Raw genomic sequence first — 12519 nt, forward strand, 5'->3', positions numbered from 1 at the left:
AGAACTGGACATTTGCACATAAAAAAAAAAGATGAGAATGATATTGAAGCTCTTTCCTGGTGTAGGGATTTTCTTCTCCTGACTTCATAATCTTGTCTTGTTAGCACTAAGTAGTTAATGTTTGTATTTGTTGATTTGATTGGCCTCTAATGGATGTGACAGACAACATTCAGAGTACAGATAACGGCTTTATTTTAGTTTTTGCATTCTACATCTTCCCGAAATGTTTTTTTTAATTGATGAAATGAATGTGTTCAGACCTTAAGAGCATATGAAGGATTCTTCTCCTCAGTGCCATGATGTACTGCATGTCCGCTGATGTGAGACAAACCCATCATTCCTGTGATTAACTGATGATGTGGACAATCATGTAAAGCTTGGTGAATGAGGAGGAATCAGAGTCAGAAGGAGGGGGCGGCGAGATGCGTGCAGAGGGGAAAGCAAGCATGCAGCTCATCTGTTTGCACACGTGAGTCGGGGGTGGGGGTGTGTGTGTGTGTGTGTGTGTGTGTGTGCAGATGTGCAGAGCATCAGGATTAGCACAGAATGAGGAATCTAGCTAAACCTGCATACACACACATTATTATCACTGCACAGTGAGCCAACAACAAGCACATACTCAGACCTCACCAGCATTTATGCACCTGCCACCAACACCTAAGCACCATTTACTAAACACACTGTGCCTGTGGCCTCTGTATGCACACCCACATAATCGCTGTTCCAGATGAACACTAAGTGTGCTTTCCAGACTTAATGGAATAAGCGAAGTGGCTGACTTTACAAAGACTGTCATTATGAAGAACATGATGAGTTGGAAAACTGCACCAAACTCTTCTCCTCAATAGCATGTGGTGGATTGGCTGTGAGGCATGACCTTCTTAAATAATCACATCTGCCCCTTTTGACCCTGTGTGCAATTAATGTGTCTCAGAACTGTAACTACAGCAACATTTAAGATTCAAGATTAATGGATGCGCTTGCATGATAGCTATGATCACCTGACTGCTCCACTTCCAACAGCACACTGGTTACATAATGATCTCCAAAACGTGACCACATGATAATTCTCTGGGAGTGTGAGGGGAGGAGGCGTCTTCATTTTTTCACGGAATATTCCAGGTTTTTGCGTGTCAAGTTCTGCATCTGAGGGCTTTTCGTGCAAGCCCCACTGCGAGCACTCCTGTCATGTGCAAATGCACAGTGGGGGGCATGCAGGGATCAGACAGATGGGAGGAGAGCTTCGGCTCCCTTGAAGTGGGACTGCATCTGAAGGTCTTTTACCAAATACATTTGATCCAACCGCGGTTTACAAACGTACATAAACAAAATAGGAATTTAAATGTAATCTATTTGATCCCGTTACTCATTCCATGTTAAAATCTTGCAATAAATTCAAGTAGTGCGCAAGATTTGATTTGATATCTGTGCTGCACGTACTGCAAAACATAATGAAGGCATATTTACTCCTCTCTGTGATATCTACGTTATCTGGAGAGGAAACACAATATCCTGCTCTGTGTTGATACCATCTAGTGGTTCATTGTGAAAGCTTCGGACTGCCTGCACAGTATGAGTCATCGGCAGAAAGGGGAGGCGCAAGACAATGTGGCTAAAAACGGAGACCAACTACGCCCTCAGCTGGTGAAGTGAGGGATAACTGGAAGGGAAAGAAATGTGAACATTGTGGATGATGACACTTGGATCATTATATATCAAGTCTCCTTCAAGAAGACATCCTGAGATTGATCCTATCCTGTTCAAAAATTAAGTAAATCAAGTTTTTAAGGTGATTTTTAATGTTCCTTTTTTTAACTCATATATCCAAAAGTATGCTTGAAATAGCAGCGCCGTGCTCTTTATTTCTTTAATAGATTTCTAGATTAAATATTAAACAGTCTCTGATCCTCAGGACACTAATTGTCTAAGGCGGAGTAATGACAAGTTCAGACCAATATGAGGAATAGCGGAGTAGGGGTGCATAAAGATGTTAAATCATCATTAACCTGCCAGCAGACATTTACAGTAGCATGGTCTCACCAGTTTTGTATACATCTGAAAGTTACTTAAGTAACAGAAAAAAAACATATTGCAACAGAATCTGGAATAATTGAAATAATTGCTACTGTGAGAGACAGTCTAGACTGAATTTAAAAAAATGGCACAATACATGTATGATCCAGATTTTTTGGGGGTGGAGTACCTCGGCCCCAACTGTCTTATATTCTTTGAAGCGAGGCTTACTATACCACACTTTCATAACCCTGAACACAGAAAATATGATTGTTGAACAAAAACACTAAATTAAAGGGAAAATAAACAAATATTCTTACAATCCTTCCATGTTGTTTCATATTTTACACAACATGTAAGCACTATTAACTAACTATCTATATATTAAGGGTTTGCCCCCTTCCTGACTTCTTATTTTTTGTCACACTTAAATGTTTCAGAACATCAAACAAATGTAAATATAAGTCAATGACGACAGAACTGAATGCACAAAATGCAGCTTTGTATGTAGACCATACAATATTGTTCTGAATTTTTTTTTAGGTTCACCTCTACTTTTTGGCAAATTCTACCCTGGCCTTCTTGTTGTACTCAACTACTTTCACTTTATGTCTTCACTCTTTCCAAGTATAGCATCTGCACAGCACCAAGGTATCACAAGATCAATTTAAATACAGTACAATAAATTGCTGGGATAATGAACTAAGTAAGAATAGGTGGAGTGTGAATACTAGCCTACAGCGGAAATCATGTGACTGAGTCCAGTGAAGTAGGACTTTTCTCGTTCACTCATGAAATCGAAGTGGAGAGGTTGTTGACAAAAGTTACACTTGGCTGACGAGTGCGGCCGCAACTCCAAGCCCACTTCTTTCCACGTTTTTACCAGACAGTCTATGGAGAGGAAGCAGAGAATAAAATCCTAAAGTCACATTACTGTTGGAGACAAATTATATATATATACGTATATATATATATATATACGTGTATATATATATATATATATATACGTGTATATATATATATATATATACGTGTATATATATATATATATATATATATATATATATATATATATATATATATATATATATATATATATATATATATATATATATATATATATAAAGATGTAGATGTTTAGTCACCACATATGGGTAGGTATTGTACACATACCAACAAAGTAGTACATCATCTTAGGTGTATGGTGTGGCGTAGGGGCGATGCGAAGCAATTCTTCCCCTTTAGCGACGGTTGGGTAGTTGATAGCCTGGACGTAGATGTTATAACGGGACATCATCATGTCACAGATCTTCGTGTTCTTCTGTGCATCTGCTACCTGTGCATCCACAATTCATAATTAGATTTTGAACCTTTGATTTTGGCCTGAAGTTGTTTCATTTGAATTATAGAAAGTGTTCAAGAAAACAAAAACAAAATGATTCTGAGTGAAAAATATTAGCCTTAGTTTTTGCTTTATAGTTCATTCAAGTGTGGCTGGTAGAGCTGTGATTTGAAAAATAAAAAGTCCTGAAAATAAATATCTGCCATGTGTTAGAAGTCAGTACTTTGCAGAGATAAACATTTCTCAAATCGTACCCGGACAGGAATGATGTGACTTGGGCAATGGACGACTGGAAGGCCCGAGTCCATGAGTATTTGTCGAAGCAGCTTGACACTCATCTGGTGTTTCCTTCTGAGCACCTGGCCTTCTTCACTTTTGAGAATCTTGATGGACTCCCTGGCCCCGGCCAGAAGCATGGGAGGAAGAGAAGTGGTGAAAATGAAGCCTGCAGCGAAGGACCGCACTGTGTCAACCAGGGCGCTGGTGCTGGCAATGTAGCCACCCACACAGCCAAATGCCTTTCCTGGAAAGACACCAGCAACATGTTACAAATCCAACTGGAAAAATGACATTGAGCGCTTTCCCCTCACTGGCTGTAGGGAAACTTACCTAGGGTACCGGAGATGATGTCAATCTTGCTCATGACTCTGTCTCTGTCGCCAATCCCTCCTCCTCTAGACCCATATAGGCCCACAGCATGCACCTCATCCACAAAGGTGATGGCACCAAATTTGTGGGCAACATCGCATATTTGCTCCAGTGGGCACACAGCCCCTATTGAAAGCACATATTATTAAAGAAAACAGTATTTTGAGTGAGAATGTCAGAAATGTATTTATCTAACAATGTATTTTTAATTATTATGTTTTATCTTACTTAGCAGTGGTCTCCAACAACTACAATTTGCTATCATTTTTGTAATCCCAGATTAAAATAAGTGAGGCTTGAGAGTTTACCGTCCATTGAATGCACCGTCTCAAAGGCAACAATCTTTGGAATGGAGGGTTCCGACCTCTCCAGCAGCTCTTGTAAATGGCCGACATCATTGTGCCGAAAGACAAATTTCTTGGCGCCACTGTTTCGAATACCTTGAATCATTGAGGCATGGTTGCCAGCATCAGAGTAAATTTCACAACCTGAAAAAATTACATCAAATATGTTAGTTGTAACAATTAATCCACATCGATAAAAAGTAAGGATGAGCTGGACACTCATCATCATCATCATTTCGTGATTATCCGTATTTGTGTTTAAAGATGATGCTCAATATGTATTATATAGCAACTTCTGATCAATCCACATCAATCTCAGACTTAAAATAGTAATTTCCAGTTAAACCACACCCACTTCCGAGATAGGCATGCAGATCATTTAGATGGGTGAACAGATACAGACACAGATAGAGAGTGGTGTACTCGCGCATGCCTATTAACATGGTTTCATGTTAAAATACAAAACATTGCAAATGTACCTGGTAACATTTTAGCCAAAGTGAACAATGTGGAGTCATTGGCTACATAACAAGAAGTGAACAACAGAGCGGAATCCTTGCCATGCAGGTCAGCAATCTCATGTTCCAGGTCCACATGGAATTTACTTGTTCCTGAAATGTTCCTGGTGCCTCCTGCGCCAGCACCATGATTTTCCAAAGTCTCCCTTGAAGAATACATTGAATAGAATTACTCTGAGTGCACAGTTCTTTCTTATCATCAACTATTGAACATTTTTGAAAGCGGGTCAGATAACTTACATTATAGCCTGGGTGACTTTGGGGTGGCGACTCATGCCGAGGTAGTCATTGGTGCACCACACTGACACATCTGTCTTAACATTAAAACAATCTGAGTAGTTGTCCGCCATGGGGAAAGAAGGCGCACGTCGGTTCACCGTCTTAAAAACTCTGTAGGTGTGATCCCTTTTCTTGCTGATTATTTTGTCCTCGAAAAAACTGTCATACTTGAAGGTCACAACTGATGGAGATGAAATTTTATTATCTGAAAAATCTTATGGAGGGATTCATTTTCTGTTTATAAAAATAAAAGCAACTGCCTTACCCTGAGGAAGATTATCCTTCAGAAGGTGAGATGCTTTGGAGGGCATTGGTTTAACAATATGTTTTGAAGCCACTGTACTGGTCTTCTGAGCCTCCATGGTGTCTGTAATTGATAATTTCATATCACTTGGAGATCATCACATTTATTGCACAAAGCTCTTTATAGGGCACCGATTATTCACAATTTTCCAGCACTTTGTATTGAGTTGTGGACTCTTTTCGAGTAGCTACACATAACCTGCAAAGAAAGCTTTCTGGAGCTTCCTGAATCTGCACCTATTCCAGCTGTATTTCCTTGGCTTTTCAAAACGGTGTTTTAATTTCTTCCACCCATGGCCCGCCTCCGGGCAGGCCGACTCCGACGTGATTGGCCACATTCCGAAGCACTACTGAGGTCTTCCAGACTTCATCGGAAACCCACTGGAAAGGATAATATATCCCCTTTAAGCAACATTATGTATGAATTAGGATGTGTCACTAAAGGGTGCTGTTGCATTCTTAAAATTATCATTTCACTCATGCATCCGGAATATGAAGGCCTCAAGCCAAAAATCAGTATGTGGATCAAAAAGATCCACTGTGGCGACCCCGTAATCAAGGAAAAAGCAGAAAGAAAAAGAAACAAACACATTTTACATTACTGCTTAAAAAGTTATCCTATGATAAGTGAGATTTGCACAACTCACCAGTTTGTAAAGTGTGTATTTTTGCGACGTCCTCCTGTATTTCCATGCTGGCTTCTGTCAATACTTTGTTTGTCTGTACCATCTCTGCAGCCAAGAAAGGGCACTTGGATACTCCAGCAAGTGGCATAGTGTGGCCTTGAGGCGACTTTACTTCACATGTTGGACCTGCAGAAAACACACATTCCAACATACTATCAAGTCAAACTAATTATGCATTCAAATGTGTATCCGGAACTCACTCGTTGGTGAGCAGTTGGCCAAAGAGGCGGAAGAGGACAGACCTCGGCCTAACGATCCCGAGACAAGGTCTGTAATCATAGGACACTTGTGGGCGTAGCTCACCAGTGATGGATTTCCTGCCAAATGCAGGGAACTGGGTCCCAAAGACAGGAAAGGGCATCTGCGAAGTACTGCCTCCATATGAGATACTCTCCAACTACATAGGACAACATGAAGGAGTGCATACTAGTGCTGGCATTGAAACAATAAGTCTACCACCAGTACACAAACCCAGCATGTTCCCTCAACTCTGACATTATATGAGTTGACAGCTACATAACTACAGTATACATGTACTAACTTACTTGTCCCGATAATACCACATTGTCATATCTGACCTGACAACATCCCAGTCCATTTTCATGTAGCAGAGGAAAAAAGCCTTGCGAAACATGGCGCATGAGATCAGAGAGGATGATACTGTGAAAAGAACACCACTACTTCTATCTACTCAGTAGCAGTCAGCTGGCCTTGACAAGTGGAGGGGGAAGTCTTCTGAAGGACTCCCTACCCTGTTACGCCTGTATAACGTTACTCAAGACAGAGGAGCCATCTGCAGACAAATACATGCATTGCTACAGAACAAGTATGCAACCAAGTGGCTTTTTAAAGAATCAATTAGAAATAAAAATGTGGACTGTTCTGGATCAATTCTGCTGACTCACCTGTTTTATCATGACTTGAAAGTGGTGACGCAGCAGCTGGAGACATGGAAGAACATTGGTGAGTTGCACTGATGCTACCTGATGCTTATTTCACATTTTTAGGAATTGAGCAAAACAAGTTAGAATTCATATTAAATTGTATTTTCTTGTAAGATGATATAAAACAAATTAATATGTAATCTGGCAGCCAAAATTAAGAATTTATTTTCTGTTAATGTTCAGAATATATAGAGGGACATAATTAAACATTACAACCATCAGTCTTGCACGACTTTAACACAATTACAAGTGAAATAAACGTAAACAATGTATTTTTGTCAGTAAAGGTCAGAAAAAATTGGTTAGGGTCTATGTTGTGAAACCAGTTTTGTGAATGTCTTTAATTCCGCTAGATGGCAGCATTTTGCTCATAGCCAGCCTCCATAGCGCAGCTTGTTTGGCAGGTAGATGCTGGTGAGGAAATCTGGACCTATGGCTGCCAGTGACTGTATTTCAGCTTTGTATTTGTTCTTCTGCATCAACTCCATCTACAACAGGATAAAAAACACACATGTGGAGACTTGCTCTCCAAAAAACAAGTAACCTAAAAACATTAACACCGATAATGAAGAACAGAAAAGATAAATCATGTGCTCACAAAATGAATTTTATAAAGTCACTATCTCCTCGTACCTCTTTAAGCCACTCTGGTTGTTCCGCCATGTACGGCCTCTTGAGGAGGCTGTTGAGTTTATTTTCATCCCTCTTGGTGAAGGGGATCAGTGTATCCCTGGGGACCTGCAACCTCAAGGATGAAATTCATTTCTCAGAATTGTTTTGCTTTGTCATGCTTACTTAACTGTATCTTATCAGTTGGTAGATAAACTACACTTGTTAATTCGCTTCAGTTGATTATATGAGAAACATTGCAAACCAATAGAATTTCCAGGGGACTTCAATAAGTTGACTTAAAAACTGACACTGATAGTGCAGTGGTTCACATAGCTGATTTTCATGCAGCTGTCAGGGGACACTGCCCTGAAAGGGGTCCTATTATTGTATGATTTTCCACTTGTCTGACCTATAAATATTGTTAGAATGTTTTACTCTTGTGTTATAGGATGTCAACGTTTCAGATAATGAGGTTTGCAGAGAGTTTTTTTTCTGTTACAGTGAGCCAGACGTCCTTATATGGGCCTGGTCTCCAACCAGTAGCTCCGAACCATTTTTGTGACCAATCACAGCTGAGTGGGCATGCCTGGAGGAGGGCCTGGGGGGGAATACATTTAAACAGACCATTTTGGAAATCCAGGGGAATACAGCTTGGAATAGGTGCAGATTCTGGAAGATCTAGAAAACTTTATGTGCACGTTATTGTGTGTAGCTGCTCTATATGGGTCCACAACTCAATACAAAAGGGCTGAAAATGAGCATCATAGGTCCCCTTTAAGAGCTGGAAAAAGGCTGGCGGAAGGAAGTAGCAAGTGTTGAGTCCAAACCTCTGGAGGTCAGAGGGGAGGATGCCTAACCACATGACACTGGGGATGGTCAGGCTGTGGGCCTCAAATGACATGGCCTGTGGGACAATTGCGCAGAAACATGTTTTTACACAACAGTTCATATAAGTTCAGCCTTGTTCTTGTATTCCGCGTTTATGGGCAACATGTGTTTACAACATTGTTAAAGAACACAAGGGAACCTTAGCGATATGATCTTTTAATGTTAGTTTTCAATTTTCTGTTCTTAATGAGATCACCACAAATTGGAAACATACAGTGCAATGATGCTGAAGCAGTCAAATTGGAGAGCCAAAATGTAGCAATACTTGAGACTCACCACTGATCCGTACTTGTAGATGCACATGATCTCAATGCCTGGGAAAATCAGAGACATATTACACCATATTACATACAGTACATACCAGATCAACAGGGTTCAGCATTACATATGTGTACGGCATTACATATGTGTACTGCCATGCAACGAGAAAAGAATCTGAATGTCTGGATAAAATTAGTCCATATGGAAAAATAGCCTGAAAAGCCATGGTGATGTAGCGGACACATGTGAAATGCTTAGTGAGGTGACAGGAACTATGTTAAGTATGAGATGTAAAATTGGGCAGATGTACCGTGCGGGTCAGCATCCACCAGAGTGAAGACTGGGACATGCAGCACATCCCAGAGTTTTCTCACCATCAACCTGCTGTTCACATCTGGAAAGCCTTTTCCCTGAAGCACAAAAACACACATGCTCACGATGCCAAAAATGGAAAGCTGTGCTTCATGAGGAGGGCACATGAAGGCAATTATTACCCAAGTGATTTGGTATGATAGAAAACTTCTTCACGTACTGTTATCATGATACAGGGAGAACTCTTTGTGCAGAAATCATCTTGAAGAAGCCTCTGAAATGTAGCATCCTTCTCAACTATCAGGACAAACTTGGCAGATGACACAACATCTGTGCATGTCTAAGGAAAAACACAGACTTTTGCAGCCAATTACCACAGTCCCCATGCCCTCCAAAACAAACATAAACAACAAAAGTGCCAAAGGATACTTCTGATTCCTGCTATGTTTGATGAAACAGCGACAGCCTAAAACAAACATCCTGATAAATTGAAGTATTCTTTAGGCTCAATAATTAGACTCAATCAAAAAGTTGAAATAGGGCAAAGCTTCACAACTGGTTTATTTTCTCATCTACTGTTTTTTTTTAATTTAGGAGGAAAAAAGATGGATTTACACTGCATGTCTTAGTTTCCAATTCCAATTTAGCCTTTTTTTAGATGGCTTTTTAGATTTAGATGGTCTAATAAGTGGTCTAATATTTTTTTCCATGACTGTATGTTTTCAAGCAGCATATCCAAACTGGACCACACGGGAGAGAGTAATCTGGGTCAATTGAATCGAGTAACGTAGTATAAACTCATCTTACAAATAACTTACAGCAGACTTTGAGTGGCAGTCGATTCTTGTGCCGTCCTCCTCCGTGTAACACAGATCACCTGATATTAAACCTTTGGATGTTGCCAACTGTAGAGGCCAAATTTACACAATTAATGTAAATTCCGGACTACTGAGCAAGCACACGTATGCATTTCATTTTATAGTATGATAATGTAATATACAGACATTCTGTGACCCCCAAAGAAAGACATCCACTGTACAGATGCCTGCAAGTTATATTGCCACCGATTGGTAACACATTTGTTTATCCTTACCATTACAAACATGTACTGTATGCTGTACACTGCATTACTGCAAAATTTTGTGACATATAAAAATGACTAAAATAGTGCAAAAACAATCCTATGTTTGGTGAGAAAAAAGTCTGCAAATATACAGGGGAGTAAATGCAACATGGATGTACATAGACCCAATTACCACACGCAGAGCTCTACGAGGAACCTTAAACATGCAGCACACATCATCCACTATTCTATCGACTGTTCTCTGTGAGCCAAACAGCTGTGGGTCGTTGTAAAAGATGTCTCTGTGTGAGGAAAAGTAAACAAAAGTGGACAGATTCCTTTCAAAATTCTGACTTGATATGGAAGTACTGTATGTTTAAGTTTTGACCACCTTTTTGTTGCATACGAGTTGCTCTGCACTAGAGTGTAAATGACGGAGAGAATATTGAGAATCTGGGCTTGAAGTAGAGGAAACATGCTCACAATTAATACAAGTGACAACAACACTGGTGAGATGATGACTGTCAGCTGCAAAAAAAAAAAACAACAACAAAGTAGCCATCTTACAAAATGTAGTAGCAGATGTTGGGCAGCTACTCCTGATCATCATGAGGGCGCTAGATGAACTCATCTGAAGCCCGATGGCACTGTCAAACCTGAAGAGGTAAAAATGTCAAGTAATGCCCTTAAGTGGAAATGCATGGAATAAGCCATTAAATATATAGTACAAACAGAGTGTGGTACATTGTAATTTACATACTTTTACAGCTTTGAAAATGTGCTCCACCACATGTTAGCAATCCAAAATTCCCCCACAGCCAGGAGCTACCTGTAAGAAGCCCCTCCTTCCAGACAGTGTTCTTTGCTGAACATCTTAGCCACATTAGTCTCTATGTTAATTAAATGACTCTGTCATCTTTTAAGCAGCAGGAAGTTATTTCAGCTTCAATCTCTGTGGCCTGAGGTACTGTTTTTCTTTTTTTTTGCTGTGAACACCTGGCAACCCCCCGCGGTCAATTGAAACATTCATGTACAAATTTAGAAAGAAGAAAAGTGTGCTCTTTTTCCCCTCATAAAGGAAATTAAACAGCAAGCTGGTCATCTTGGGTGGGCCGACCACCAGTAAAAACCCATGTAAGGCTATTTGTGAATTTATTTACACAGAATCATGTGTTTAGCATCAGGGGTGTCCAAACTTCTTCCACATAGGGCCGCAGAGTTAAATCCAAAGATGGGGTGGCACAACTTAGTGTTATTGTTAGTTCTTAGTATACTACTAACTACTAATAACAAAATGTAAACAGAATTAACATTTTGCCTTTTTGCTCTATTATTGCCATTGGTTTAATTTTACTTTTACAATGTGCTGAAACAAATGGCCCCCAGTCTGCAGTTTGGACACCTTTGATTTACATGGATTATACACAGTTTGTTCTTATGGTAAAATCATTTATACGTAAATCTCACCTGACATTGTCCCAGCTGGATCTATTAGGCAGCACCAATACCGGTGTCTCATCTTTAGACAGACTGGTCACTATTTGCAGGATTACATTTTCAATGCAGTCCAAAATCTCCCTGCTAGATAAAAAACTGTAAATGAGGTTGATGGTGGTACAACCAACATTGTCAAAGATTGAGTAAACATCATTAAATTGACATTTCTACAAACGAGAGTTAAAGGTGCTGTCAACTCAGAGGGCGCAGCAATCATTGTCCCACCAAAACAGCTTATAATGAGCATTTTAGACCTTCGAGTCCGTAATAAAACTCTACATACAGTTATGTTAGGTTTAACACATGGTGCCGTTAAATTGTTGCCGCAACTAACCAATACCAGTGCCATGAAAAGCAAATCAATCCAAAATTATCTTAATATGAAGTAACTATAGTTGAAAATATAGCTAACTAGCTAATGCTAGCTAGAAAAGCAGTAGCAGCTTGTAGTCTTACGACTTAATTTCTTCATCTTTGTCTTCGTCTGTGGCGTCTGCGACATTGTTCAACAGTTTAGCACGAAGTTCATCGACTTTCGTGAAAGATTGTGCTTCACCCAAGTCCATCTTGATGTTTCCTTTCCCAGCAGTCAAGTGAGAAAACGGAAATAAGTTTTCCCAGTGCGTTGCCTGACAGGTATGCTGCAAAGAAAATTGCACATTTAAAATTTTATTTTTGTTTGTAGGTTTTCGGCTTAACAAATTAATAAATTTAACAAATATAAAAAAATAATTTGCAGTAGTTTGCATGCATCTATTTTTGCCATTTCAGAGGGATGGGTGAGTGGTAATGAAGAAGACAATCCAGGT

At 39.8% G+C, this 12519-nt stretch overlaps 2 protein-coding genes across 6 annotated transcripts; both read right to left on the reverse strand.

The window, feature by feature from the left end:
• Nucleotides 1-1799: 1799 nt before the first annotated feature.
• On the reverse strand, nucleotides 1800-7155 carry LOC131104724 (5-aminolevulinate synthase, non-specific, mitochondrial-like). Of its 4 annotated transcripts, none has more exons than XM_058052221.1 (11): nucleotides 7039-7155; nucleotides 6437-6530; nucleotides 6095-6259; nucleotides 5410-5511; nucleotides 5106-5325; nucleotides 4827-5011; nucleotides 4312-4491; nucleotides 3965-4129; nucleotides 3610-3878; nucleotides 3187-3349; nucleotides 1800-2904 (listed from the first exon to the last, which is right to left on the reverse strand). In XM_058052221.1, exons 1-11 carry the CDS (start codon nucleotides 7048-7050, stop codon nucleotides 2744-2746), a joined length of 1716 nt encoding a protein of 571 aa, XP_057908204.1. In that variant the 5' UTR covers nucleotides 7051-7155; the 3' UTR covers nucleotides 1800-2743. The 4 variants fall into 4 exon arrangements, with proteins under 4 accessions (XP_057908204.1, XP_057908202.1, XP_057908201.1 ...); XM_058052219.1 differs by having other exon boundaries at nucleotides 6334-6530; XM_058052218.1 differs by lacking the exon at nucleotides 7039-7155 and adding an exon at nucleotides 6712-6888 and having other exon boundaries at nucleotides 6334-6530.
• Nucleotides 7156-7417: 262 nt separating this feature from the next.
• On the reverse strand, nucleotides 7418-12291 carry spo11 (SPO11 initiator of meiotic double stranded breaks). Of its 2 annotated transcripts, none has more exons than XM_058052223.1 (13): nucleotides 12167-12291; nucleotides 11681-11794; nucleotides 10781-10869; nucleotides 10605-10671; nucleotides 10407-10515; nucleotides 9969-10055; nucleotides 9580-9616; nucleotides 9371-9480; nucleotides 9149-9248; nucleotides 8854-8891; nucleotides 8517-8593; nucleotides 7711-7822; nucleotides 7418-7565 (listed from the first exon to the last, which is right to left on the reverse strand). In XM_058052223.1, exons 1-13 carry the CDS (start codon nucleotides 12274-12276, stop codon nucleotides 7446-7448), a joined length of 1170 nt encoding a protein of 389 aa, XP_057908206.1. In that variant the 5' UTR covers nucleotides 12277-12291; the 3' UTR covers nucleotides 7418-7445. The 2 variants fall into 2 exon arrangements, with proteins under 2 accessions (XP_057908206.1, XP_057908205.1); XM_058052222.1 differs by having other exon boundaries at nucleotides 11681-11806; nucleotides 12167-12282.
• Nucleotides 12292-12519: the final 228 nt, after the last annotated feature.

Source organism: Doryrhamphus excisus, chromosome 16, assembly GCF_030265055.1.
Source record: "Doryrhamphus excisus isolate RoL2022-K1 chromosome 16, RoL_Dexc_1.0, whole genome shotgun sequence".
Classification (NCBI taxonomy): Eukaryota; Metazoa; Chordata; class Actinopteri; order Syngnathiformes; family Syngnathidae; genus Doryrhamphus; species Doryrhamphus excisus.